At 49.2% G+C, this 27491-nt stretch overlaps 1 protein-coding gene across 8 annotated transcripts in view; it reads left to right on the top strand.

Annotated features, from left to right (window-relative positions):
- LOC129710524 (rap1 GTPase-activating protein 2-like) overlaps nt 1-27491 on the top strand; it is a 340168-nt gene that overhangs the window by 182139 nt on the left and 130538 nt on the right. Inside the window, exon 1 of one of the 8 annotated variants that reach the window (XM_055657553.1) lies at nt 13827-13945. The exons of the other annotated variants lie outside the window; for them this stretch is intronic. Within the exon in view, the coding sequence (XP_055513528.1) occupies nt 13842-13945 (104 nt within the window). The 5' untranslated portion in view covers nt 13827-13841. Of the gene's footprint in view, nt 1-13826; nt 13946-27491 lie in introns of those variants that run through there. 8 annotated transcript variants of the gene reach the window in all.

Here is a 27491-nt window from a genome sequence, read left to right as displayed (position 1 = left end):
GTTTAATAAGCATTGGCTTTGGCTGCTTTTAATATATTGTAAGTTGTTATGAATTTTTGATTAAAACAACTCTGAGTCAACCTGCAATATTACATTGCAAACCGCTGGCTGGTCGTGGAGTTAATCAAATCAGCCCAGGGCTGGTAAGAGCGCCGGTAAATGTGTGATGTTTTCCATTGTTACAAGTGGGAAGATGTTACTGTCTGAAGAAGGGTTTCGGCCCGAAACCTTGCCTATTTCCTTCGCTCCATAGATGCTGCTGCACCCGCTGAGTTTCTCCAGCACTTTTGTCCACCTTTGTTACTGTCAGGGTTCAGGAGGGAATGGGGCGGCTCGGTGGCACAGCGGTAGAGTTGCTGCCTCACGGCGCCAGGGTCCCAGGTTCAATCCTGACCACGGGGGTTGCCTGTTCTGAGTTTGCACGTTCCCCCGTGACCTGCGGGGGTTTTCTCCGGGTGCTCCGGTTTCCCCCCACACTCCAAAGATGTGCAGGTTTGTAGGTTAATTGGCTTGGTAAAATTGTAAATTGTCCCTAGTGTGTGTCGGATAGTGTTAGTGTGCGGGGCATCGCTGGTTGATGGGCTGAAGGGCCTGTTTCCATGCTGTGAGTCTAAACTAAACTAAACCAATAATTAGAGCACAATAGGTGCATTCTGGCATTTATGTTGCACACAATTACATAGAAACATAGAAACATAGAAATTAGGTGCAGGAGTAGGCCATTTGGCCCTTCGAGCCTGCACCGCCATTCAATATGATCATGGCTGATCATCCAACTCAGTATCCTGTACCTGCCTTCTCTCCATACCCTATGATCCCCTTAGCCACAAGGGCCACATCTAACTCCCTCTTAAATATAGCCAATGAACTGGCCTCGACTACCCTCTGTGGCAGAGAGTTCCAGAGATTCACCACTCTCTGTGTGAAAAAAGTTCTTCTCATCTCGGTTTTAAAGGATTTCCCCCTTATCCTTAAGCTGTGACCCCTTGTCCTGGACTTCCCCAACATCGGGAGCAATCTTCCTGCATCTAGCCTGTCCAACCCCTTAAGAATTTTGTAAGTTTCTATAAGATCCCCTCTCAATCTCCTAAATTCTAGAGAGTATAAACCAAGTCTATCCAGTCTTTCTTCATAAGACAGTCCTGGCATCCCAGGAATCAGTCTGGTGAACCTTCTCTGCACTCCCTCTATGGCAATAATGTCCTTCCTCAGATTTGGAGACCAAAACTGTACGCAATACTCCAGGTGTGGTCTCACCAAGACCCTGTACAACTGCAGTAGAACCTCCCTGCTCCTATACTCAAACCCTTTTGCTATGAAAGCTAACATACCATTCGCTTTCTTCACTGCCTGCTGCACCTGCATGCCTACTTTCAATGACTGGTGTACCATGACACCCAGGTCTCGCTGCATCTCCCCTTTTCCTAGTCAACCACCATTTAGATAATAGTCTGATAATTCTCTTCCTACCTTTCATCAATCTCATTAACATAATCCTTCTTACACTTTTTGTGTGCTCCTCTGCCATCACTCTCCTTGTCATCTCCTCAAGGTAAACACAAAAAGCTGGGGTAACTCAGCGGGACGGGCAGCATCTCTGGAGAGAAAGAATGGGTGACGTTTCTGGCCGAGATCCTTCTTCAGACCCATTCCTTCTCTTCAGAGATGCTCCCTGTCCCGCTGAGTTACTTTGTGTCTATCTTCGCTTTAAACCAGCATCTGCAGTTCCTTCCTGCACATCTCCCCAAGGTAAGTCTACTTTGAAGTTCTCCTCCTCTCTCCAACAAGAGTTCTGCAACACCCTCTCTCGCTGCTCCCCCTCTGCAATTCCTCCTGATCTCCAGCTCCATGCATTAATTTGTCCTGTGTGCCTTCTCGATCTCTTGTTTCCCTTCCCCTCACTCTCAGCCTGAAGAAGGGGCTCGATCCTGAATGTCACCCGTTTGATCGTATTGGTGTTGAGTATTATACATTAATACTGGACTTCCACCTATTTCTCCCCTCCCCTCCTACTACTTTCCCACCTCTGGCTTCCCAATTCACAAATATTCATTCCTGTCTCATACCTTCTGCTCTTATCTCCAGCCTTTGCCTCAAACACCTGCCTATCAAACAACCACCTCACATGTGTACATGGCTATTACCTGCCATGCTGAGTCCAGCTTCTCCCGTCTTCCAGCATTCTTCTCCCTTTCTAATCAGTCTGAGGAAGGGTCCCAACCCGAAACGTCACCGACCCATGTTCTCCAGAGATGCTGCCTGACCTGCTGAGTTACTCCTGCACTTTGTGCCCTCCTGTGCATTAACCAGCATCTGCAGTTCTTTGTTTCTACGTGTTATATCGGACTCCATTGTGTGCCTGTACCTCAGTAGTACTGAGTCAGTACTCATGGTATTAATAATCCTAAAACTAAACCTAAATCTAGCAAATTACTTATTTTAACCATTCTTTGAATGAGATTCTTCTGAAGTCTCTCTCAGATGGCACGGCGGCGCAGGGGTAGAGTTGCTGCCTCACAGCGCCAGAAACCCGGGTTTGATCCCGCCTGCGGGTGCTGCCTGTACGGAGTTTGCACGTTCTCCCTGAGAGCTGCGTGGGTTTTCTCTAAGATCTCCGGTTTCCTCCCACACTCCAAAGACGTACAGGTTTGTAGGTTCATTGGCTTGGTACAATTGTAAATTGTCCCTAGTGTGTGTCGGGTAGTGTGAAGTGTGCGGGGATCGCTGGTCGGCACGGATTCGGTGGGGCCGAAGGGCCTGTTTCTGCCCAGTATCTCAAGAGATTCAAGAGAGTTTATTGTCATGTGTCCCTGATAGGTCAATGAAATTCTTGCTTTGCTTCAGCACAATAGAACATAGTAGGCATTGATTACAAAACAGATCAGTGTGTCCATATACCGTAATATAAATATATACACACATGAATAAATAAGCTGATAAAATGCAAATTAGTATCTCTGAACTAAACTAGACTAGATTATTGATTCCGCCCTTCATCAGGAAATGTTTTTACATGGGCAACTTTTCATAATCTTGAAGATCGCTGCCTGATCACCTTCTGTCAAGATTCATGAGTTCCCACCACTTCAAAGATGTATCATTTCATGGCATGTCATGCTTCTGGTAAATCAACTTCTCACCTCTTTTCTTCTATCTATGTATCTCATGCTTTCACACGTTGGTAAATAAAAGACACACCCATTGTCCTGGCATGACAAACAACCAAACACAATGTTCCCACACTGGCTCTTGACAGAGACTCCTTCCTCTCTAACAAGATGCCATTTAGTTGAGGGATACTGCATAGAAACAGGCCCTTCGGCCTTTGATCACCCGCTCACACTATTTCTATGTTATCCCAGCTTCTCATGCACTCCCTACACACACACTATGGGGCACAAAAGCCATGAGGGGAATAGATCGGGTAGATGCGTAGAGCCTTTTACCCAGAGTAGGGGAATCAAGAACCAGAGGGCATGGGTTTAAGGTGAGCGGGGAAAGATTTAATAGGAACCTGTTATAGACAATAGACAATAGGTGCAGGAGGAGGCCATTCGTCCCTTCGAGCCAGCACCACCATTCAATGTGATCATGGCTGATCATCCCCAATCAGTACCCCGTTCCTGCCTTCTCCCCATATCCCCATGATTCCGCTATTTTTAAGAGCCCTATCTAGATCTCCATCTTGAAAGCATCCAGAGAACCTGCCTCCACTGCCCTCTGAGGCAGAGAATTCCACAGACTCACCACTCTCTGTGAGAAAAAGTGTTTCCTCGTCTCCGTTCTAAATGGCTTACTCCTTATTCTTAAATGGTGGCCCCTGGTTCTGGACTTCCCAAACATCGGGAACATGTTTCCTGCCTCTAGTGTGTCCAAGCCCTTAACAATCTTATATGTTTCAATGAGATTCCCTCTCATCCTTCTAAACTCCAGAGTGTACAAGCCCAGCCGCTCAATTCTCTCAGCATATGACAATCCCGCCATCCCAGTAATTAACCTTGTAAACCTACTCTGCACTCCATCAATAACAAGTTATTTACTTTTTATATACAAGGGGTAGTGGGTGTATGGAACGAGCTGCCGGAGGAGGTAGTTGAGGCAAGTACTATCACACTGTTTAAGAAACATTTAGACAGGTACATGGGTCCGATGTTTAGAGGGATATGGGCCAAACGCAGGCTGGTGGAACTAGTGTAGATGGGGCATGTTGGTCGGCGTGGGCAGGTTGGGCTCAAGGGCCTGTTTTTCTATGACTCTGTAGTTAAACTACAAACCCGCGCACCTTTGGGATGTAGGGGGAAACCGGAGCTCCTGGAGGAAACCCACGCAGCCACAGGGAGAACAGGCAAACTCCACAGCGGCAGCGCCCGAGGTCAGGATTGAACCTGGATCACTGGCGCCGTGAGGCAGCGACTCTACCGCTGCGCCATGGGGGAAATAGATCATTTCTTCCCGCAAAATCGGACACAAAGAGCTGGATGGAGTAACTCAGCGGGTCCAGGCAGGATCTCTGGAGAACGTGGTTTCGGCAACATTTCGGGTCGGGATCCTTCTTCAGACGCGAAACGTCACCTTTCAATGTCCCCCACGGATGCTGCCTGACCCGCTGAGTTACTCCAGCACCTTGTGTCCGTGTTTGTAAAGCAGGCTCTGCCGCTCTGTGCAGCCCCCACAGTATAATCTCTATAACATTTAAAATAAAATCTCTCCTCTGTTTGAACGCCAGACTGGGGTTTGAAAAGCCACTGCAAGTATCTCCAGCACTGAGATCCCACATCTGTTCCTGATTTAGACCCAGAGAGTTGTCGATGAAGTGTTCTCCACCCAGGAGCGATGTGCCACGTAAAGTGAGTTCGCGTGAAACGTGACTAATGAACAGCCCTTGCGATTCTTGAAACGTACTCGCACTGATTTGTCGCAAAAGCTCGCTGAGGTATTCAGTGTGAAATTCTTCAGTCCCACAGGTGTGTGTGTGCTAGCTTCCAACCCTCGCATTCCACAGGGTACTTCTGAAATGCATTCACTTTGTCCACGGAATTGGGGTAGACTTCATAACTTCCTGGAGCAGAATTAGGCCATTCAGCCCATCGCGTCTCCTCCACCATTCAACCATGGTGGATCTATCTTTCCCTCTCAACCCCATTCTCTTGTCTTCTCCCCATAACCTTTGATGCCCTTACTAATCGCAAACCTGTCAGTCCCTGCTTTAAAAATATCCACTGGTGACTTGGCCTCCACCGCCATCTGCGGCAATGAATTCCACAGATTCACCACCCCCTGGCTAAAAAAATTCTTCAGTCTGAAGAAGGGTTTCGTCCCGAAACGTTGCCTATTTCCTTCGCTCCATAGATGCTGTTGCACCCGCTGAGTTTCTCCAGCATTTTGTCTACCTTCGATTTTCCAGCATCTGCAGTTCCTTCTTAAACATAAAGAAATTCCTCCTCTACTCCTTTCCAAAGGTGCGTCCTTTTATTCCGAGCCGTTCAGTCGCTGCTTCTCACGTGCATGGTTTGGGTGGTTGAGGCAGCGAGAGGCAACGTCTCCCAGAGTCCCAAGCAGTTTCAGACTATGTCTGAAGTCAAGTTGAGTGGTAATCGGCTGGATTTGGCTGCACCAGATAGCTACCGCTTTTTGGCCGAGATTTTGCCGCTAAAACTCCATCGAGGTTGGAAGTCCTGGCCTTCAGAGTGAGGCAACACTCTCCAGGGTGAGGCACAAAGCGCTGGATAACTCTGCGGGTCAGGCAGCCTCCCTGGAGGAGACGTTTCTGGTCAAGACCCGACATCAGACTCAATCCTTCCTCCACAGATGCTGCCTGACCCGCTGGGTTTCTCCAGCACTTTGTGTCCCTATCCGTGGTATAGACCCGCATCTTGGGCAGCTTACAACCCAGCAGCATGAATATTGATGTCCCTAACTTCAAGTAACCCCTCTCTCGCCCTCCCTCCCCCACCCCAGTCATGTACGAGTTTCACTGCAGTCCAGCTGAGTTGCGCTGTCTGAACACTTGCTATCGCCGAGCCCGCGACCAACAATGGACCATTGTGGGCTCCACCTCTCCATGATCTTCGTTACGTTTTTGCATTTCTTTCATTCATTTATTCTATATCTCTCCGCATCACCGTCTATATCTCTCGTTTCCCTTTCCCCTGGCTCTCAGTCTGAAGAAGGGTCTCGACCCTATTCCATTTCTCCAGAGATGCTGCCCGTCCCGCTGAGTTACTCCAGCTTTTTGTGTGTGTCTGTCCTCTATCTTTGGTTCTTTACTCCCCAGGCAGTCTGGTTGGTTTAGGATAAACTGCATCCAATTAATCCATGTATCCTTGTCTGAAAACATTGACTTTGGCACAGCAGACTGACTGGTCACCTGACAATAGACACAAAATGCTGGAGTAACACAGCAGGGCAGGCAGCATCTCTGGATAAAAGGAATAGGTGACGTTTCGGGTCGAGACCCTTCTGCAGACTGAGAGTCGGGGGAGAGGGAAACTAGAGGTTTGAAAAGGTACAGAACAAATCTGAGCCGGCACCCGATGAACAAGGAATGTTGGAGCCCACAATGGTCCATTGTTGGTTGGCAAGTTGTTGCAGTCCCTTTATATGTAGCCTGCTCACCCACAAGATAGGGCTAGGTTGAGGTAGATTTCCAATCAGAATAGGTAATACTATACATAAATACAATCACGTCTCAGTCAAGTATAACAGGTGGAGCAAAGGGGAATATACAGAGTGCAGAATATAGTTCCCAGCATTGTAGCTCACCAGTTCCACAGACAAAGTCCAATGTCCACAATGGGGTAGAGGTGAATGGGACAGTACCCTAGCTTATGGAAGGACCATTCAGAAGCCTAATAACAGAGGGGAAGAAGCTGTTCCCGAGTCTGGTGGTACACGCTTTCCAGCTTCTGTTTCTTATAGATTCATAGTAATACAGTGTGGAAACAGGCCCTTCGGCCCAACCTGCCCACACCAGCCAACATGTCCCATCTACACTAGTCCCACCTGCCAGCGTTTGGCCCATATCCCTCCAAACCTGTCATATCCATGTACCTGTCTAATTGCTTCTTAAATGTTGGGATAGTCCCAGCCTCAACTACCTCCACTGGCAGCTTGTTCCATACACCCACCACCCTTTGGGTGAAAAAGTTACCCCTCAGATGAAATCTTTTCCCCTTCACCTTAAACCTATGTCCTCTGGTCCTCGATTCACCCACTCTGGGCAAGAGACTCTGTGCATCTACCCGACCTATTCCTCTCATGATATTATACACCTCTATAAGATCTCCCCTCATCCTCCTGCGCTCTAGGGAATAGTCCCAGCCTACTCAACCTCTCCCAATAGCTCAGACCCTCTATTCCTGGCAACATTCTCGTATATTTATTCTAGAATTTAGGATGAGAGGGAGGAAACGTGTTCCTGATGTTGTGGGAGTCCAGAACCAGGGGCCACAGTTTAAGGGGTAGGCCATTTAGAACGGAGATGAGGAAACACTTTTTCGCACAGAGAGTTGTGTGTCTGTGGAATCAGAGGGCGGTGGAGGCCGGTTTTCTGGATACTTTCAAGAGAGAGCTAGATAGGGCTCTTAAAGATAGCGGAGTCAGGGGATATGGGGAGAAGGCAGGAACGGGGCACTGATTGTGGATAATCAGCCATGATCACATTGAATGACGGTGCTGGCTCGGAGGGCCGAATGGCCTACTCCTGCACCTATTGTCTATTGTAAAGTCCTGGCAACATTTCAAAAAAGATATCAATGAGACAGATCTTTGGTCGAGTTCTAGTTGTCATGCTATTGGCATGTTGATCAACTCTTAGCTGAAGATCAAATCATACAAATTAGAAGATCGTATGTGTGAAGAAAAATTTAATGGTTTGACAAGGTTGAATGAAATGGTGGTGGTTATGTTTCGGCCATCATTCCATTGCTTTCCTGTAACATGGAGTATGTACTTTTTATCTACCCAATATTTTCCCATTTGTCAAAGAAACAACAAAACAATGTTACTCTGGTTCCGAAAGACTGGATGAAAGCTAATGATGTTCCTTTATTTAGGGGGAGCACAGCTCACTGTATCCCAGTCTGCCTTATGTCTTAGGTCGGGATCGGACCCAGGCCTCCGGCAATGTACCCTCTGTGAAGGGCCTGTCCCACTTGGACGTCATTTGCGCGCCACGGAGATGGCGCCCGAAGATTTTGTACGGCCCAAAATCCTGGGGCGCCGCGCGCGACCCTGCCTACGTCACCATGCACCATGCGCGCGTAATACGCACCATGCGCTCATCATGCACACATCACGACAACGTGCATGGTGCATGGTGACATAGGCAGCGATGCGCCATGACGTAACGTAACGCCGTGACGTAAATGATGTTGTGTAAATGACACGCAAATGACGCCCAAGTGGGACAGGTCCTTAAGGCAGCAACTCTACCACTGCTCCATCGTGCTGCCCGCCCGCCCGCCCAATACAAGGCAGTTGCAAGAAACCCAGTGTGAATGCGGCCCCGGACCCGATACGTCACCTATTCATTTTCTCAAAAGGGGCTGCCTCACCCGCTGAGTCACTCCAGCATTTGGTGTCTACCTTCCATCTATCTCCATACTGTATGTGAGTTTGACAAATAGCTCGTCCCTGTGTTTTAACTCTTGAAGTGCCTGACTCCTACACAGAGGTCACCTCCCACGCACACACTCCCACACTGTGACTGCTCTGCGCGGTTGTTAGTTACTCCCCTGTTAACTCAGGTAATTATCTCCCTTGAGTACCTCCAGCCAAGGTCAGAGGAGCTCATTTCTCAAAAGAAAGGTTCTCCTCACTGGCTAATAAGTTGCTAAAAATAAGCAGATACTCATAGTGATGCAGCACGGAAACGGGGCCTATTGCTCAACTCATCCACACCGACCAAGATGGCACTGGCCCCACCTGCCCACGTTTGGCCCATATCCCTCCAAACCATTCCTATTGATGTAGTTACGTTTAGTTTCGAAATACAGTGTGGAAACAAGCCCTGCGGCCCACCCAGTCACCGGTACTACTCCCACCTGCCCACGTTCTAAACCATCCATGCTGTTTTAGTTTAGTTTAGTTTAGAGATACAGTGTGTAAACAGGCCCATTGGCCCACTGAGCCCTTGCCGACCAGCGATCACCCCGTACACTAGTTCTATCCTACGCTCCAGGGACAATTTACAATTTTACAGAAGCCAATTAATCTGCAAACCTGTACGTCTTTGGGATGTGAGAGGAAACCGGAGCACCCGGAGAAATCCAACGCGGTCACAGGGGGAAGGTATGAACTCCGTACAGACAGCGCCCACAGTCAGGGTGGCACCCCGGTCTCTGGAACTGTGAGGGGGCAGCGACTGTGCCGCTGTGCCAACGTGCCTGCCGCCCCGGAGAGTTGGCACAGAGCGGGCAAAGTTAAGAGAGCCAGAGATGGCTCCAGCTGCAAACGCTCCAGTATCACAGTCGCACATCTGGCTCACAGCTGGGGCCCCAGCTCCGTCCGCTCACCCCTCCTGTACTCCACCCCCTCCCCCCGCTGGCTCACATCCCCGACCAACCTGCACCCCTTGGGGCCGACCAGCAGAGTTTCACAGCACTCGCATGCTGAATTATTGGTTTATGTTTCAGCTTTATCATTAGGGAGGTTGAGGTGAGACCTGAGAGACGTCTATAAAACTGAGAGGCATTGACGAGGTAGACAGTCACAACCCTTTTCCCAGGGTGGTCAGACCAAATGCTGGACAGCAGAGCTTGAAGATGCAAGGGGCAATGTTTAAAGGAGATGTGAACGGCATGGATAGTGGGCTGAAGGGCCTGCTGTATCTCAACTCTATATCGATATTTTTTACTTTGCTCTATCTATTGTACTTGAGTTTGACGTGTTTGTATTTATGTGTTGTATTATCTGATCTTATTGGTTAGCAAAGCTTTTCACTGTACCTCGGTACACTTGACAGTGATAGACTTGAACCTAAACCGAGGACATTATTGACCAACTGAGTTAAAAGTGGTTATTGTGGATGGTACTTGATGATCAACATGATGGGATGAAGAGTCCGTTCCTATAAGAAGGGTCTCGACCTGATACATCACCTATTCATATCCATCTGAAGAAGGGTCTCGACCTGAAATGTCACCTATCCATGTTCGCCAGAGATGCTGCCTAGACCCGCTGAGTTCATGCCCCTGTCCCACTTAGGAAACCTGAACGGAAACCTCTGGAGACTTTGTGCCCCACCCAAGGTTTCTGTGCGGTTCCCGGAGGTTTTTGTCAGTCTCCCTACCTGCTTCCACCAACTGCAACCTCCGGCAACCACCTGCAACCTCCGGGAACTGCACGGGAACCTTGGGTGGGGCGCAAAGTCTCCAGAGGTTTCCGTTCAGGTTTCCTAAGTGGGACATGGGCGTAACTCCAGCACTCGGTGTCCTTTCCTCTTGCTGTATTGTCCCTTCCATCCTTTTGTTCCACCATGTGATGGAGTAAATGGACCTGACCCGAAACATCACCTTCTCCAGTCCCGACCTGAATCGTCACCTATCCATGCTGCCTGACCCGCTGAGTTACTCCAGCACTCTGTGCCTTTTCATCTTTTGCCTGGCTAAGGTCGATCTGTGTGAAGATTTGAACACCGTATTCCCTCATGTGCCAGGGATGATGCCAGTCCCTGCGTTTAAGAAGGAACTGCAGATGCTGGAAAATCGAAGGTAGACAAAAGTGCTGGAGAAACTCAGCGGGGGCAGCAGCATCTATGGAGCGAAGGGAATAGGCAACGTTTCGGGTCATAGAAACATAGAAACATAGAAATTAGGTGCAGGAGTAGGCCATTCGGCCCTTCGAGCCTGCACCGCCATTCAATATGATCATGTCTGATCATCCAACTCAGTATCCCGTACCTGCCTTCTCTCCAAACCCTCTGATCCCCTTAGCCACAAGGGCCACATCTAACTCCATCTTAAATATAGCCAATGAACTGGCCTCGACTACCCTCTGTGGCAGAGAGTTCCAGAGATTCACCACTCTTGTGTGAAAAAAGTTCTTCTCATCTCGGTTTTAAAGGATTTCCCCCTTATCCCTAAGCTGTGACCCCTTGTCCTGGACTTCCCCAACATCGGGAGCAATCTTCCTGCATCTAGCCTGTCCAACCCCTTAAGAATTTTGTAAGTTTCTATAAGATCCCCTCTCAATCTCCTAAATTTTATAGAGTATAAACCAATCGAGACCCTTATTCAGACTGATGCCAGCCCCTAATTGGTACAGAGGGTAAAGGTGGCAGAACGCATTCTTGCCCTGCTACAGAAGGCACTGGGCACAGTTGCCCCCATCACCCTCTACATTCGCCACCCCACCAAACCCAGCCTTGGCACCCTGTTGTTGGAGTGAGATTGAGTTCCAGGTTCCCACAACTTCTTGTAGAAACAAGGAACTGCAGATGTCGGTTTACAACAAAAAAGACACAACGTGCTGGAGTAAAGAAGGGTCCTGACCCAAAACGTCACCCCACCATGTTCTTCAGAGATGCTGCTGCCTGACCCTGAGGAACAGCCTCAGAATAAAAGGACGTGCCTTTAGAATGAAGATGAGGAGGAATTTCTTCAGTCAGAGGGTGGTGAATCTGTGGAATTCATTGCCACAGACGGCTGTGGAGGCCAAGTCTTAGGAACTTTTCCCTGTCCCCTTGAAACTCTTTCTTGAGTAAAATGAGATAACATCGGACTATTGTGTACAAACAAGGAACTGCAGATGCAGGTTTGCAACAAAAAAAAAGACAAAGTGCTGGAGTGACGCAGCAGGCCAGGCAGCATCACTGCAGAGCATGGATAGGTGACGTTTTGGGTCAGGACCCTTCTTTAGACCCATCCCAGGATATCACCTATCTATGTTCTCCAGAGATGCTGCTTGACCCGCTGAGTTACTCCAGCACTTTGTGTCTTTCATTGTGCGCCTTCTTTGCCTGGCAAAAATCAATCCTCAGCGAGAAGAAGGGTCTCAACCCAAAGCTTCCCCTCCCTCCTTCCCTCCCAAGATGCTGCCTGTCGCGCTGAGTCACTCCAACACTTTGCCATTTTTCTTGCAAACGTGTGTCTTCAGTTCCTTGTTTGTACACGATAGTCCGGTGTTATCCCAGTTTTGCATTTCCTTCCTACAAAAAATAATCGCTGTCAGGATATGACCAGATCATAAGGTCATAAGTGATGGGAGCAGAATGAGGCCATTCGACCCGTCCAGTCCATTCAGCCTTTCAATCGTGGCTGGTCTATCTCTCTTTCCTGACCCCATTCTCCTGCCTTCTCCCCCTTAACCCCTGACACCCATTCTAATATTGCTATATTTAAGAGGGAGTTAGATGTGGCCCTTGTGGCTGAAGGGATCAGGGGGTGTGGAGAGAAGGCAGGTACGGGATACTGGGTTGGATGATCAGCCATGATCATATTGAATGGCGGTGCTGGATCGATGGGCCGAATGGCCTACTCCTGCATCTAATTTCTATGTTTCTATCACAAATATAGTGCAATAATAATATAGTCTTTTGCAGTTCAGAGCTCAGAGCTTATTCGTTGTTGTTTTTAACAGCCTGATTGAATAGCCTAATCTGTCAATCTCCGCCTTAAAAATATCCATCGACTTGGCCTCCATAGCCGTCTGTGGCAATGAATTCCACAGATTCACCACCCTCTGGCCTTTGTTTCGCTTCTCTTTCATCCCTCTCTGATCATTATTTGCAGTGCAGTGCCGTGCCGGTCCATCTATCCCCCCCCCCCCCCCCCCACCCCCCCCCCCCCCCCCCCCCCCACCCCCCCCCCCCCCCCCAGAAGACCGAAAGACCCCATCATCCCGATGATCTTCACCAGTCCCCATCAACTTACCGGACCAGACCCTGAGATACTCCAGCACCTTGTGTCTTATTATTGCTGTTGTTGCTGTTCTCCCAAATCTCATCCTTGCCTTGGAAGGGTTAATGCAGACAAGTCGATGCATTCTGACACCAGTGTGGAGAGAGAGAGAGGGAGAGAGAGGGAGGGAGAGAGAGAGGGAGATGGAGAGAGAGAGGGAGGGAGAGATGGAGAGAGAGAGAGAGAGAGGGAAGGAGAGAGGGAGATAGAGATGGAGAGAGAGAGGGAGAGAGAGAGGGAGATAGAGAGCGGGCAGAGCTGCCTTTGGGAGGGATGGGTGTAGCTGGGTGGGAGGAGCTCCCTCAGTTGTCACGTCTCCGTGGCAACACGCCCGGCAGAAAGTGCCGAGGAGACACGGTGTTGGGATCTCACCCTGGCAGGTCCAGCGCACACGCGGGCACACGCGGAGAGTACGGGGAACGTTCACCGTTGAACCCTGGACCTCTCTCCCCTCTGGAGCGCGGGGACGCTGGACGCTGGACGCTGGGCGGTCCCGGTCAGCAGTGGGGGGGACGGGAGGGGAGAGGAGGAGAACGGGGGGGGGGGGGGGCTCGGTAGGAACCGAGGGAGTTGGCAGCATAAGGTGCCGGAGACAGAGAGAGGGAAGAACTGCGTCCGATTGCAGGCTGGAAGGAAAAAGGAGAGAGAGAGCACGGACTTAGAAACGAGCCAACTCTGGAAGCACGAGAGGAACAGCTGCAGCTGCCTGCGAGTCGTCAGCCAGGTGACTTGAAGGTCACTGAGGTGGAGAGGAGCGGAGGGGAGAAGGAGGAGAACGGACGGAGTGAGAGAGAGGAGACACGTACATCGGCCCACGAGGGGAGGCAGGAGGTGCCAAGTGCCGGTGGTGAGGGGGAGAGCCCGTCCTGGCCGGGCGCTCTGTGGGGGGGGGGGGAGACGGACAGCCGGACGCAGCCAAGGGGCCGGAGCAACTGACCAGACATGGCAGAGAAGGGCAGCCACACCACCTCCAAGAAGGCCGGTCTGCGGGCGGCAGTGGTGATGATAGGGTTACTGCACAGATCCCGGAGGGAGAAGGAACGCAGGTAAAACATGCTGCTCGCTAGAGACCTGTCTTCTCCACACCTTAACTACTTCAGTGCCAGTGTCAGGCTTGTGTACAGCTGGTCCAGGTGAAGCAGGAACCGTTAACAATGACTCTCTCTCGCCTGTCATCAACATAAAGTTATAGCTGTGTTATAGTCAGACGTATGAGAGGGGATCTTATAGAAACGTATAAAATCCTTCACGGATTGGACAGGTTAGACGCAGGAAAAATGTTCCCGATGTTTGGAGGAGGGGGGAGTCCAGAACTGGGGGTCACACAGTTTAAGAATAAGGGGTCGGCCATTTAAGACTGAGATGAGGAAAAACTTTTTCACCCAGAGAGTTGTGAATCTGTGGAATTCTCTGCCACAGAAGGCAGCGGAGGCCAATTCACTGGGTGTTTTCATAGAGAGAGTTTCTGTAGATTTAGCTCTTGGGGCTAACGGAATCAAGGGATGTGGGGAGAAGGCAGGAACGGGGTACTGATTGTGGATGATCAGCCATGACCACATTGAATGGCGGTGCTGGCTCGAAGGGCCGAATGGCCTACTCCTGCACCTATTGTCTATGTTTTTATGTCGCTAGTATACAGCGAAAGGTGTTGTTCGGAGGCGTGTTATTGGCATGTGTACCCCAAGTACAGTGAAAAGCATTCATGTACGATCTTAGGTTTAAATGTAATACTGTTACGTGTACCGAGGTACAGTGGAAGGCTTTCATTTTGGATGTTTAGGTTTATTTTTATACCGGCGTACCCAGAGTACAGTGAAGATTGTTGTCTACGAGCTTATGTTTATTACTGTGTCACGTGCAACAAGATACGGTGCAAAGCTTTGCGTCGGAAGGAACTGCAGATGCTGGTTTAAACCGGAGATAGACACAAAGTGCTGGAGTAACTCAGCGGGACGGGCAGCATCTCTGGAGAGAAGGAAGGGGCGACGTTTCGGGTCGAGTCCGAAGAAGGGTCTCAACCCGAAACGTTCCTTGTATCCGGAGATGCTGCCGGTCCCGATGAGTTACTCCGGCATTTTGTGTCTGTCTACAGTGGAGAGCTTTGTTTTACAGCCTGAGGCTTGTGTTTACTATTACCATGTGTACCCAGGGTAGAGTATAAGGCTGTGTTCCACACGCTTGTTGGCTATTGTCACGTGTACCAAGGTACAGTGAAAAGCTTGGTTTTGCCAGCTTGTCCCAGCAGAAGCAATCAATATAGACCTGTCACCTTGAGAATAATTCTTTGATCATAATTTGCTGCCAAACCTCTGGAACGGAGGAGGTGGAGAGTTGGGGGGGGGGGGGGGGGGGGGGGGGGGGGTGGGCAGGAGTCTAACAAATTATTTCCATGCTACAGTTGACCGCAAGTAACAAGTTCATTCCTTGTCCATGAGCTCATAAGCGACAGGAGCTGAATTAGGCCATTCGGCCCATCGAGTCAATTCCACCATTCATTCAATCATGGCTGATCTATCTTGCCCTCTCATCCCCATTCTCCTGCCTTCTCCCCGTTTATTCATCTCCGATGCACGTTTTTTCCTGATCCATGTGGCGTGTGTGTCCACCAGGAATAACGCTGGGATTTGGTTTAGGTTTAAGTTTAGGTTTAGGTTTCTTAGCGACACGTGCACCGAGGTACAGTCAAAAACGTTGTGTTGCTTGTTGTTCAAACAGATCGGATACACCACACGTAAATATCATCAAGTCAAACTCACGGACTATAGGTAGAGCAAAGGGGAAGATACAGAGTGCAGAATATAGTTCTCAGCATTGTGGCGCATCAGTTCCAGAGACAAAGACCAATGTCTACAATGGGGTAGAGGTGAATCGGACAGTACCCTAGCTGATGGAAGGACCGTTCAGAAGCCCGATAACAGAGGGGAAGAAGCTGTTCCTGAGTCTGGTGGTGCGCGCTTTCAAGCCTCTGTACCTTCCGCTGGACGAGAGCGGGGAGAAGAAGGAATGACCGGGATGGGACAAGTTACTTGTTTAACTATTCCATTGGACTTAAGACTTCACCCTTGATACATGGTTAATAATATTTAAAAGGAAGGGAAAGATTTTTCAGACACTCTGCAGGTCAGGCCAGCGTTCTGGTTGCTGTGTGTCTTTTACTGACATGTAACCTTATGGATATGAAAGCATTTGATTAGAAAGGCAGAACTCACAGCAGCATGTTACATTTATATATCACCTTTAACTTATGCATCTGGAATCACAACAATATCTTAGTGTCTGTGCTCTACAGTAGAAGGTTGTACTAAATGCAGGTACAGCAGGCAATGAAGAAAGCAAATGGCATGTTGGCCTTTATAACAAGAGGAATCGAATATAGGAGCAAAGAGGTCCTTCTGCAGTTGTACAGAGCCCTAGTGAGACCACACCTGGAGAATTGTGTGCAGTTTTGGTCTCCTAATTTGAGGAAGGACATTCTTGCTATTGAGGGGGTGCAGCGTAGATTTACAAGGTTAATTCCCGGGATGGAGGGACTGTCATATGCTGAGAGAATAGAGCAGCTGGGCTTGTACACTCTGGGGTTTAGAAGGATGAGGGGGATCTCATTGAAACATATAAGATTGTTAAGGGCTTGGACACGCTAGAGGCAGGAAACATGTTCCCGATGTTGGGGGAGTCCAGAACCAGTGGCCACAGTTTAAGAATAAGGAGTAAGCCATTTAGAACGGAGACAAGGAAACACTTTTTCTCACAGAATGTGGTGAGTCTGTGGAATTCTCTGCCTCAGAGGGCGGTGGAGGCCGGTTCTCTGGATGCTTTCAAGAGAGAGCTAGATAGGGCTCTTAAAGATAGCGGAATCAGGGGATATGGGGAGAAGGCAGGAACGGGGTACTGATTGTGGATGATCAGCCATGATCACATTGAATGGTGGTGCTGGCTCGAAGGGCCGAATGGCCTACTCCTGCACCTGTTGTCTATCGTCTATAAATGATGTTTCTTTGCAGTCTTGGCTCCAATCGATCGTTTCGCTGAACACCTCCTTGGCCGACGTGATCTCCCGGTTGCCAAATAGTTTAACTCCCCTCCCCATTGCCACACTGACCTTTCTGCCCTGGGCCTCCTCCATTGTCAGAGTGAGGCCACACACAAATTGGAGGAACAGCACCTCATATTTCGCTTGGGTAGCTTACACCCCAGCGGTATGAAGGCTGATTTCTCTCATTTCAAGTAACCCCTGTATTCCCTCTCCCCGCCCCCCCACCCCTCCCCTCCCCCATCCTGCTAGTATCCACTGTTTATATCCTTCGTTATCACCACTTCCAAGCCAACAATGGACCATTGTGGGCTCCACCTTTCCATGGTCATCGGTGCCGGCTCTGATTGTACCGAACCTTTTCAAACCTCTAGTTTCCCTCTCCCCCGACTCTCAGCCTGAAGAAGGGCCTCCACCCAAAAAGTCACCTGTTCCTTTTCTCCAGCGATGCTGCCTGACCCCTCTGAGTTACTCCAGCACTTTGTGTCTACCTTTGGTGTAAAGCAGCATCTGCAGTTCCTTCCTGCACAAATAGTTTGGTTTGTTTATCATATTCCGGGGTATAATGGAGCCGGAGATGGAAGCCAGCAGATGGCTTTTCTCAATTCTTCAACTGCTTGGAATAAATTAGCAAACAGATAACGTTCAACTGATTACTGGTTTTATGGAAGGTAACACATGGGAGGTGTATGTTAAACTGGCTGCCTGTTTAAAGCCGTCAGTGGCAGCAACTCTGCGTACAAACCTATTCACCACGATGGTGATCGCCTTCTGTACTGGTTTAGTTTCTTGTCAAGTGTACCATGGTACAGTGGATAGCTTGTTGTTGCCTGCTAACCAGTCATGCACTGACCCAAGAGAGTGAGAGAGGGAGAGGGAGAGAGAGGGAGAGAAAGTAGAGGGAGTAGAGGGAGAGAGAGAGAGAGGGAGAAAGCTGGTAGAGAGAAAAAGAGTGAGAGAGGTAGTGGGAGAGAGGTAGAGAGAGGGAGATAGATAGTAGAGAGGGAGAGGGAGTCGTGGGAGAGGAAAAGAGAGACAGAGAGAGAGGAAGAGAGAGAGAGAAAGATAGTGGAGAGGAAGAGAGAGTAGAGGTTGAATGTGAGAGAGAGAGAGAGAGAGAGAGAGGAAAAGAGAGGGTAGAGAGAAAGAGAATAGAGAGAGCGTGGAGAGAGAGAGCGAGAGAAATGGGAGAAAGGGGTAGAGAGGGTGAGAGTGAGGGAAGGGTAGTAGAGAGAGGGAGAGGTCGGATGTGTGGGGTGAGAGAGGGAGAGGGAGGGAGTAGAGAGAGGTAGGACAGACAGACAGACAGACAGACAGACAGACAGACAGACAGACAGACAGACAGACAGACAGACAGACAGACAGACAGAGATTAGCTGGAACTCTCTCCGGTCTGGAGATGGTGGGCATTTGTAACAGCAGATCTGGTGAATATCACCCTGTGATTATTCCACCATCAATTCATTCTAACAATGCTACATTTTTTGCAAGGCATAACGCAGAGCTCACAGCTCTCTGTCTTTCTCAGTCAAGCCATTCTGTTGTTTACAAATCAATTAATACCTTTCGTGACGCCTAAAGTTTCCCAGTAATGTGAAATGCAGCGGTGGTTTTGCCAACTCTCTTGTCCCCAATGAAGCCTCAAAGCTCTACCTAACATCAGTGAAGCGCCTCAAAACATTTGCCGAAAGGTCTCCTGCAGAAGATGGGATACAAAGTGCCGGGGTAACTCAGCGGGTCAGGCAGCGTCTCTGGAGAAAAGGAATAGGTGATGTTTCGGGCCGAGACCCTTCATCTGCATTCTGAAGAAGAATCCCGACCTAAAACGTCACCTGCCCACGTTCTCCAGAGATGCTGCCTGACCCGCTGAGTTACTCCAGCGCTTTGTGCCATTTTGTGGTCTTCCCGAAGTAACCCCAACAGTTCCAGCCCGTTTAACTCACGTGGACCTTATCCAGACTCCTAGGATGGTTTAGACGACCTTTTAGGTCGTGACACAAACTGCTGGAGTAACTCAGCTGGTCAGGCAGCATCTCTGGAAAATGTGGATAGGTGATGTTTCAGGTCGGGGTCCTTCGAAGACCCTTCATCAGGCTGAAGAAGGGTCTCCCCTACCATTCCATATCCGACCATTCTGTCCTGGGCCTCCTCCATGGCCAGAGTGAGTCCCACCGCAAATTGGAGGAGCAGCACCTCATATTTCGCTTGGGCAGTGTACACCCCAGCGGTATGAACATTGACTTCTCCAATTTCAGGTAGTCCTTGTTTTCTCCCTACTTCCCCTCCACCTTCCCCGCTCTCCCTCAGCCCACCGTCTCCGCCTCTTCCTTTCTTCTTCCCACCCCCCCCCCCCCCCCCCCCACATCAGCCTGAAGAAGGGTCTCGACCCAAAACGTCACCTATTTCCTTTGCTCCATAGATGCTGCCTCACCCGCTGAGTTTCTCCAGCATTTTTGTCTACTCCCGAAACGTCGCTTGTCCATGTGCTCCGGAGATGCTGCCTGACCTGCCGAGTTACTCCAGCACATTGTGTCTTGTTTTTGGTAAACCAGCATCTGCAGTTACTTGTGCCTCCACCCTGGGGCAGTTTTTCTTGTAGGAGTCTGGGTTCCTGTTGGTACAGATACAAGCCAGTCACGCAGCTGAGAAACACATGAAAACAGACTGACCTTCACCACAGTAAGAACTAAATTCTAATGCAGATGGAGCTTATGTCAGCTCAGCGTGAGAAGGTTGTGCCAGGGACCTGAATATATAAAATATACTCTTCCACAGTAGTGCTTCGGTAACGTTGCCTCATTACAACGCCAGAGACCCGGGTTCGATCCTGACCACGGGTGCTGTCTGTACGGAGTTTGCACGCTCTCCCCGTGACCACGTGGGTTTTCCCCGGGTGCTCCAGTTTCCTCCCACACTCCAAAGACGTGCAGGTTTGTCGGCTAATTGGCTTGTGTGTGTGAATGGTCCCTGGTGTGTATAGGGTGGTATTAATGTGCTAATGTCGGCGCGGACTCGCTGGGCCGAAAGGGGCCTGTTTCCGCGCTGTATCTCTGAACTAAACTCAACTAAAGTATAATCAGAGCAAACAATGCTGGAAATGCTCAGCAGGTCAGGCAGCTTCAGTGGAGAGGAAACCGAGTTAACATGTCAGACAATAGTCAATAGTCAATAGTCAATTTAATTGTCATTTGGACCCCTTGAGGTCCAAACGAAATGCCGTTTCTGCAGCCATACATTACAAACAAATAGACCCCAGACACAACATAATTTACATTTTACATAAACATCCATCACATAGCTGTGATGGAAGGCCAAAAAAAAACTTATCTCTCCCCTGCACTCTCCCCCCCCCCCCCGATGACAGAGTCAAAGTCAAAGCCCCCGGCTGGCGATGGCGATTGTCCCGCGGCCATTAAAGCCACGCCGGGTGGTGCGAGGTCGCACACCGGGTCTTGGTGTTAGAGCCCCCGGCGTGCGCTCGCAGAGTCCCGCGGCCATTCCAAGCCGCGCGGGGCAGTGATGTAGGCCCTGCTCCAGGAGCTCTTCGACCCCGCAACTCGGGCGGGAGAAGTCGCCGTTGCGAGAGCCCTGAAAAGCGGTCTCCCTCCAGGGACCCGCGGGCTCCCGGTGCCGCCGTCCGCCAGACCCGCAGTTGCAGCCTCCGAATCAGCATCTGCAGCAGCAGCAGCAGCAGCAGCAGCAGCAGCAGCAGCAGCGCTCCACCACCGCTCCACCCGCTCTGGACTCGGCCAGCTCCGCGACGGTGAGGTGAGTCGTCGGCACCAGAGCCCCTGGTCTTCCTGTTGGAGGCCGCTCCTCGTTGCAGCCCCAACGACAACTGAGACCCGACAAGAAAAGGTCGGGTCTCCAGTGCAGGGAGAGATTTAAAAGTTACCCCCTCCCTCCCACCCCCCCACACACACACCCCCACAAAAAAATAACAAAAACTACATATAAACATAGACAAAAAATAATAAAAACGCGGACGGGCTGCAGAGGCCGCTGCTGACGAGAGTTGCGCCGCCTACCGGAATCGACAGGTGACCCCTTGCAAGACAATTGACTATGGACCGAGTGGTAAAGAATTGGCCAGGCCATCGAGGATAAGATGGAGGATAACCCTGCAACAGTCTGAAGAAGGGTTTCAGCCCAAAACGTTGCCTATTTTCTTCGCTCCATAGATGCTGCCTCACCCGATGAGTTTCTCCAGCACTTTTGTCAACCTTCAAGGATACGAGTCAGGAAGTCAGGATGCAGTTTTATAGGACTTTAGTTAGGCCGCATTTGGAGAATTGTTGACTTTATTTTACCAAACAAAGATGGGGGTTGAGGACGTCATCATCCACCTGCTCCATCATTCCTACGCTCACCAGGATAAATCGTAAGAGCCCTGGTTCTACCAAGATGCAACACAGAACACCACAGGAGGTCATTCTTCCCTGTGGCTATCAAACTGGACAACTCCTTCCCCTTCTGTCGTGGGTTAGACTGACTGACCCCCCCCTGACCCCCCCCCCCCCCCCCCCCCCCCCCCCCCCCCCCCCCCCCCCCACCCCCCCCACCCCCCCCCCCCCCCCCCCCCCCCCCCCCCCCCCCCCCCCCCCCCCCCCCCCCCCCCCCCCCCCCCCCCCCCCCCCGACAATCTTTGCACATCCCCAATCACTTTAATTTCATGTTTCATGTATCTTTTTCCCTCAATTTCATTTTCCCTCCTGGGATAAATAAAGTTCTATCGTATCGTAGGTTAGTTTAGAGATACAGCGCGGAAACAGGCCCTTCGGCCCACCGAGTCCGTGCCGGCAAACAATCACCCCGTACACTAACGCTACCCTACACACTCAAACAAACACACACGAGTCTCTACTGGAGCCAATTGACCCACAAACCCGTACGTTCGTCTTTGGAGTCAGATTTCTGCTCGTCCCCTTACAGGAAGGATGTGGAGGCTTTGGAGAGGGTTCAGCTGAGGTAGTTTACCAGAATGATGTGTAGCAAGGAACTGCAGATGCTGGTTTAAATCGAAGATAGACACAAATTGCTGGAGTAACTCAGCGGGACAGGGAGCATCTCTGGAGAGAAGGAACGGATGATGTTTCGGGTCGAGACCCTTCTCCAGACTTGATGCCTGGATTTGGGGGGGTTAGCTATAGGGAGAGGTTGGACAGATTTCCCTGAAACTCCAAAGACCTGATGGAAATATATAAAATTATGAGAGGCACAGCTAGGCGGGGAGAAGAAGGAATGACCGGGATTGGGACAAGTCTTTGAGTAAGTCAGCTGCTTTTCCGAGGCAGCGTGAAGTGTAGATGGTCTGGGCCACATCAGTGATGGGGAGCCTGGTCTTTGTGGTGGACTGGGCCACGCCTGCAACTGTCCGCAATTTCTCACAGTCTTGGGCAGAGCTGTTCCCAGACCAATGCAGCCCAACAGATGAAAGAATGGGTCGACTGGGCTTGTATTCACTGGAATTTAGAAGGACGAGAGGGAATCTTATAGAAACATATAGAACTCTTAAAGGATTGGACAGGCTAGATGCAGGAAAAATGTTCCTCATGTTGGGGGAGTCCAGAACCAGGGGTCACAGTTTAAGAATAAGGGGTAGGCCATTTAGAACTGAGATGAGGAAAAACGTTTTCACCCAGAGAGTTGTGAATCCGTGGAATTCTCTGCCACAGAAGGCAGTGGAGGCCAATTCACTTGATGTATTCAGGGGAGAGTTAGATTTAGCTCTTAGGGCTAAAGGAATGAAGGGATATGGGGGTACTGATTTTGAATGATCAGCCATGATCATATTGAATGGTGGTGCTGGCTCGAAGGGCCGAATGGCCTACTCCGTACCAATTTTTCTATGTTCTATGACTGTGTGCTTTCTAGGGTGCACCTGTAGACGTGGTCTACAATGGCAGCAAGCCAAATCTCCTTAGCTTCCTCAGGGAGTAGATGTTAGTATTCTGGGCTGCCGCATCACTGTGGTTGGGCCTTGCTTGCCGACTTTAACATCCCAGTACAATAAAAATACCCTGCTATGTGGAATAAAACCAGGGAGCAATAGAAGTACAGCAGGATGCCATTCAGCCCTTGGAATTCATGCTAGCCCTCTGTATGAGCTGAGCAACTAACCTTCCCCCTCCCTTTTAATGTAATCGCAGAGTCATACAGCATGTAAAGAGGCCCTTCAGCCCATCTTGACCATACCCCTTCTACACCAGTGCCATTTGCCTGCGTTTGGTCCATTTCCCTCTAAACCTTTCCTATCCACGTACCTGTTCAAGTATCTTTTAAACACTGTTATGGTACCTGTTTAGTTTAGTTTAGCTTTTCCGTTCCGTTTCTTATTATTGTCAGGTGGCCCGAGGTACAGTGAAAAGCTTTGTTGCTGCCTGCTATCCAGTCAACAGAAAGACATGCCATGATTAAAATCAAGCTGTCCACAATGTAAAGATGCAGATGTCATGTTTAGTGCAAGGTAAAATCCAGTATTGTCGATGAAAGCCAGTTCAAAGGGCTCCAATGAAGTGGATGGGAGGTCAGGAACGCACTGTAGTTGGTGGGAGGATGGTTCAGTTGCCTGATAACAGCCGGGAAGAAACTGTCCCTGAATTTGGCTGGAGGTGTGCACTTTCACACTTCTCTACCTCTTGCCTAATGGGAGAGGGGAGAAGAGGGGGTGAGACTCGGGTCTTACTGTTAACCATGTCACATTTAGAAGACCCAAAAAATTGCTTCACCCACAACAGCGACATCTGGAGACAATTGACTTTTAGATGCCATTGTTTTCAGATGTGGTTTTGGCCGAAGAAGGGTCTCGACCCGAAATGTCACCCATTCCTTTTCTCCAGAAATGCTGCCTGACCCGCTGAGTTACTCCAGCATTTTGTGCCTCTCTTCATGAAAAGATTGTTAGAAAAAAAATAACGTTCTAAAAATAAAACACATTTTTATTGTTCAATGAACTCCCCGTTTCGACCTTGATACTTTTAGTTTAGTTTAGATATACAGCGCAGAAACAAAGGCTTTCGGCCCACCGAGTCCGCGCCGACCAGCGATCCCCGCACACTAACACTATCCTACACACACTAGGGATTATTTTCCATTTTACCAAAGCCAATTAATCTACAAACCTGCATGTCAATTGCCCCCACTGTGCAGGGAGTGGATGAGAAAGCATAGAACTGGTGTGAACGGGTGATTATTGGTCAGCAGAGACTCGGTGGGCCGAAGGGCCTGTTTCCATCTTGTATCTCTAAAACTTAGAAACATGGAAACATAGAAAATAGGTGCAGGAGGAGCCAGCACCGCCATTCATTGTGACCATGGCTGATCATCCCCTATCAATAACCCGTGCCTGCCTTCTCCCCATAATCCCTTGACTCCACTAGCCCCTAGAGCTCTATTGAACTCTCTCTTAAATCCATCCAGTGACTTGGCCTCCACTGCCCTCTGTGGCAGGGAATTCCACAAATTCACAACTCTCTGTGTGAAAAAGTTGATTCTCACCTCAGTCTTAAATGGCCTCCCCTTTATTCTCAGACTGTGGCCCCTGATTCTGGACTCGCCCAACATAGGGAACATATTTCCTGCATCTAGCTTGCCCAGTCCTTTTAAAATGTTATATGTTTCTATAAGATTGCCCCTCGTCCTTCCAAACTCCAGTGAATACAAGCCTAGTATTTTCAATCTTTCCTCATATGACAGTCCCGCCATCCCAGGGATCAATCTCGTGAACCTACGCTGCACTGCCTCAATCACAAGGATGTCCTTCCTCAAATTAGGAGACCAATACTGTACACACTTAAAGTAAAAACTTAAACCATTTATTTTACAAGCTAATTATTCCTTGGCTCTGTGGTCTGATCAACCAGTTTGAGAAGATCTATGCTGGTGAGATAAATAACGTAGTTATTTCAAAGTGCCTGGGGAAGTCGTCTCAGAGTTCTGAGGTGGCAGTTTCACTTCCTGAAGTGGTCTTTCTTGCCGTGTTTAAGATTCCCACCCTACCTTGCTGGGTCACCACAAGAATGAACCTTTAATATTTATATTGTGACATCAATTTAGCAGCAAAGGACCCAGATTCAATCCAGCCCTCGGGTGCTGCCTGTACGGAGTTGGCACGTTCTCCCTGTGACCGCGTGGGTTTTCTCCAGGAGCTCCAGTTTCCTCCCACATCCCAAAGACGTACAAGTTGATTGGCCTCTCTACATTGCCCCTGGTTTAGTTTAGTTCAGAGATACCGCGTGGAAACAGGCCCTTCGGCCCAACGAGTCCGTGCCGACCAGCGATCCCCACTGACACTATGTTACACTCACACTGGGGACAATTTACAATTGTACCAAGCCGATTAGCCTACAAACATGTACTGCACGTCTTTGGAGTGTGGGAGGAAACCAGAGCTCCCGGAGAAAACCCACGCAGGTCACGGGGAGAGCGTACAAACGCCTCACCCGTAGACAGGATCGAACCTGGGTCTTTGGCGCTGTAAGGCAACTCTACCACTGCGCGACCGGGATACTTTTTTCCCCCCAACGAGACAACATTCCACTTCCAGGCGGAGGATAATTCCTTCGCCACAAACAAGGAGCAGGTGCAAGTTTTCGAATCCTGAAACCGAACGACTACATGTCATCCACCACGGAAACAGGCCGTTCGGCTCAACTTGCCCACTTGACCAAATTCCCCATCTACACTAGCGCTATCTGCTCATGTTTGGCCTGTATCCCTCTAACCCTTTCCTATCCATGTACCTGTCCAAATGTCTATTAAATGTTGTTATAGAACCTGCCTCAACTACTTACTCTGGCAGCTTGTTCCATACACCCACCACCCACCTGTGTGAAAAAGTTACCCTTCAGATTCCTATCCCATCTTGCCCCTCTCACCTTAAACCTGTGTCCTCTGCTTCTTCATTCCTCTACCATGGTTGAAACATTTATCCTTTCTATTCCCATTATGATCTTATACACATCTGTACCTTTTAACGAAAACCAGAATCGGCATCTTAAAGTGTTTTTCAACTTTAAATTAGATATGTCTTAATTGACAAACCAGAATTGTTCATTAGAATATGGTCTCCATTTATAGATTACTTGAAGGGGTAGATGGGACCGGCACGGAGGCCGAACTGAAGCCTGAACCAAGGACTAGATTGATAGTTAAGTTCTCTGACCTACGGACCTATCTCCCAAGTTGTATTATTGATAGTTTATCCTATCGTTCTAATTTATTTATTTAATTTATTTATTTTTCCTATCTATAAATATAAATAAATAATTAGACGGCAATGTTAATATGTAACAGATAATGGAGGATCCCAGCTACTTTGGTAACTGGGTCCCTGGAAACCTGGATATTTAATATGTAACGTTTAACAAAGTCTGTATTGGTTTGGATTTATGATATGCAGATGCCTCTAATTAAAATGTATTTAAATAAATAAATAAATAGATAAATAAACTGTTTGCTCACATTACTCAACCATTCTAAACTCACCATTTCTCTCCAGCATGCGTCCAATGTGGGATCCCCGATACGGGGATCGCTGGTCGGCGTAGACTCGATGGGCTAAAGGGCCTGTTTTGTCTAAGCTAAGCTAGAAACTAAACTAAACTGAACTGCTCAAAGCGCTGCCCTTGGCCTCCGTTGCCATGTGCTCAATGATTTTACTTTTAGACTCTAGCGATGCAGTGCGGAAACAGGCCCTTCGGCCCACCGAGTCCGTGCCGACCAGCGATCACCCGCACACTCACACACTACCCTACCCACACCAGGGACAATTTGCAATTTTACCGAAGCCAATTAATCTACAAACCTGCACGTCTTTGGAGTGTGGCAGGAAACCGGAGCACCCGGAGAAAACCCACGCAGGTCACGGGGAGAATGTACAAACTCCATACAGACAGCGCCCATGCTCAGGATCGAACCAGGGTCTCTGCCGCTGCAAGGCAGCAACTCTACCGCTGCGCCACCGTGCCGAGGAGGGTGTCTATAAAAATGGGATGAAAAAATGGGAGTAAATATGTGGTTGATGTTTGTCATGGACTCTGTGAGCCTGAGGGCCTGTTTCCGTGCTGTATCTCTCTATGAATCTGAATTCTATTGAATTATAGTAATAATTAACCTTGAATCATTTCATCAAATCGATTCTTCAGCTAGAGGGGAGTATGGCTATGAGGGGCAGACAGAAATGTGGATTGAGTCCGAGATCAGATCAGATTGGACAAAATGTGTAGGAAAGAACTGCAGGTGCTGGTTTAAATCGAAGATAGACTCAAAATGCTGGAGTAACTCAGTGGGACCAGGCAGCATCTCTGGAGATAAGGAATGGGCGACGTTTCTGGGTCTGAAGAAGGGTTTCGGCCCGAAACGATGCCTATTTCCTTTGCTCCATAGATGCTGCTGCGCCCGCTGAGTTTCTCCAGCATTTTTGTCTACCTTTGATTTTCCAGCATCTGCAGTTCCTTCTTAAACAACATGCTGCCTGTCCCGCTGAGTTACTCCCAATATTTTGTGTCTACCTTCAGGAGATTGGAGATGGCTTGAGGGGAGAAATGACCTCCTTGTGCCCT

Source organism: Leucoraja erinacea, chromosome 28, assembly GCF_028641065.1.
Source record: "Leucoraja erinacea ecotype New England chromosome 28, Leri_hhj_1, whole genome shotgun sequence".
NCBI classification, from domain to species: Eukaryota; Metazoa; Chordata; class Chondrichthyes; order Rajiformes; family Rajidae; genus Leucoraja; species Leucoraja erinaceus.
The sequence above is the reverse complement of the archived record's forward strand: the minus strand, read 5'-3'. Positions and strand labels throughout refer to the sequence as shown.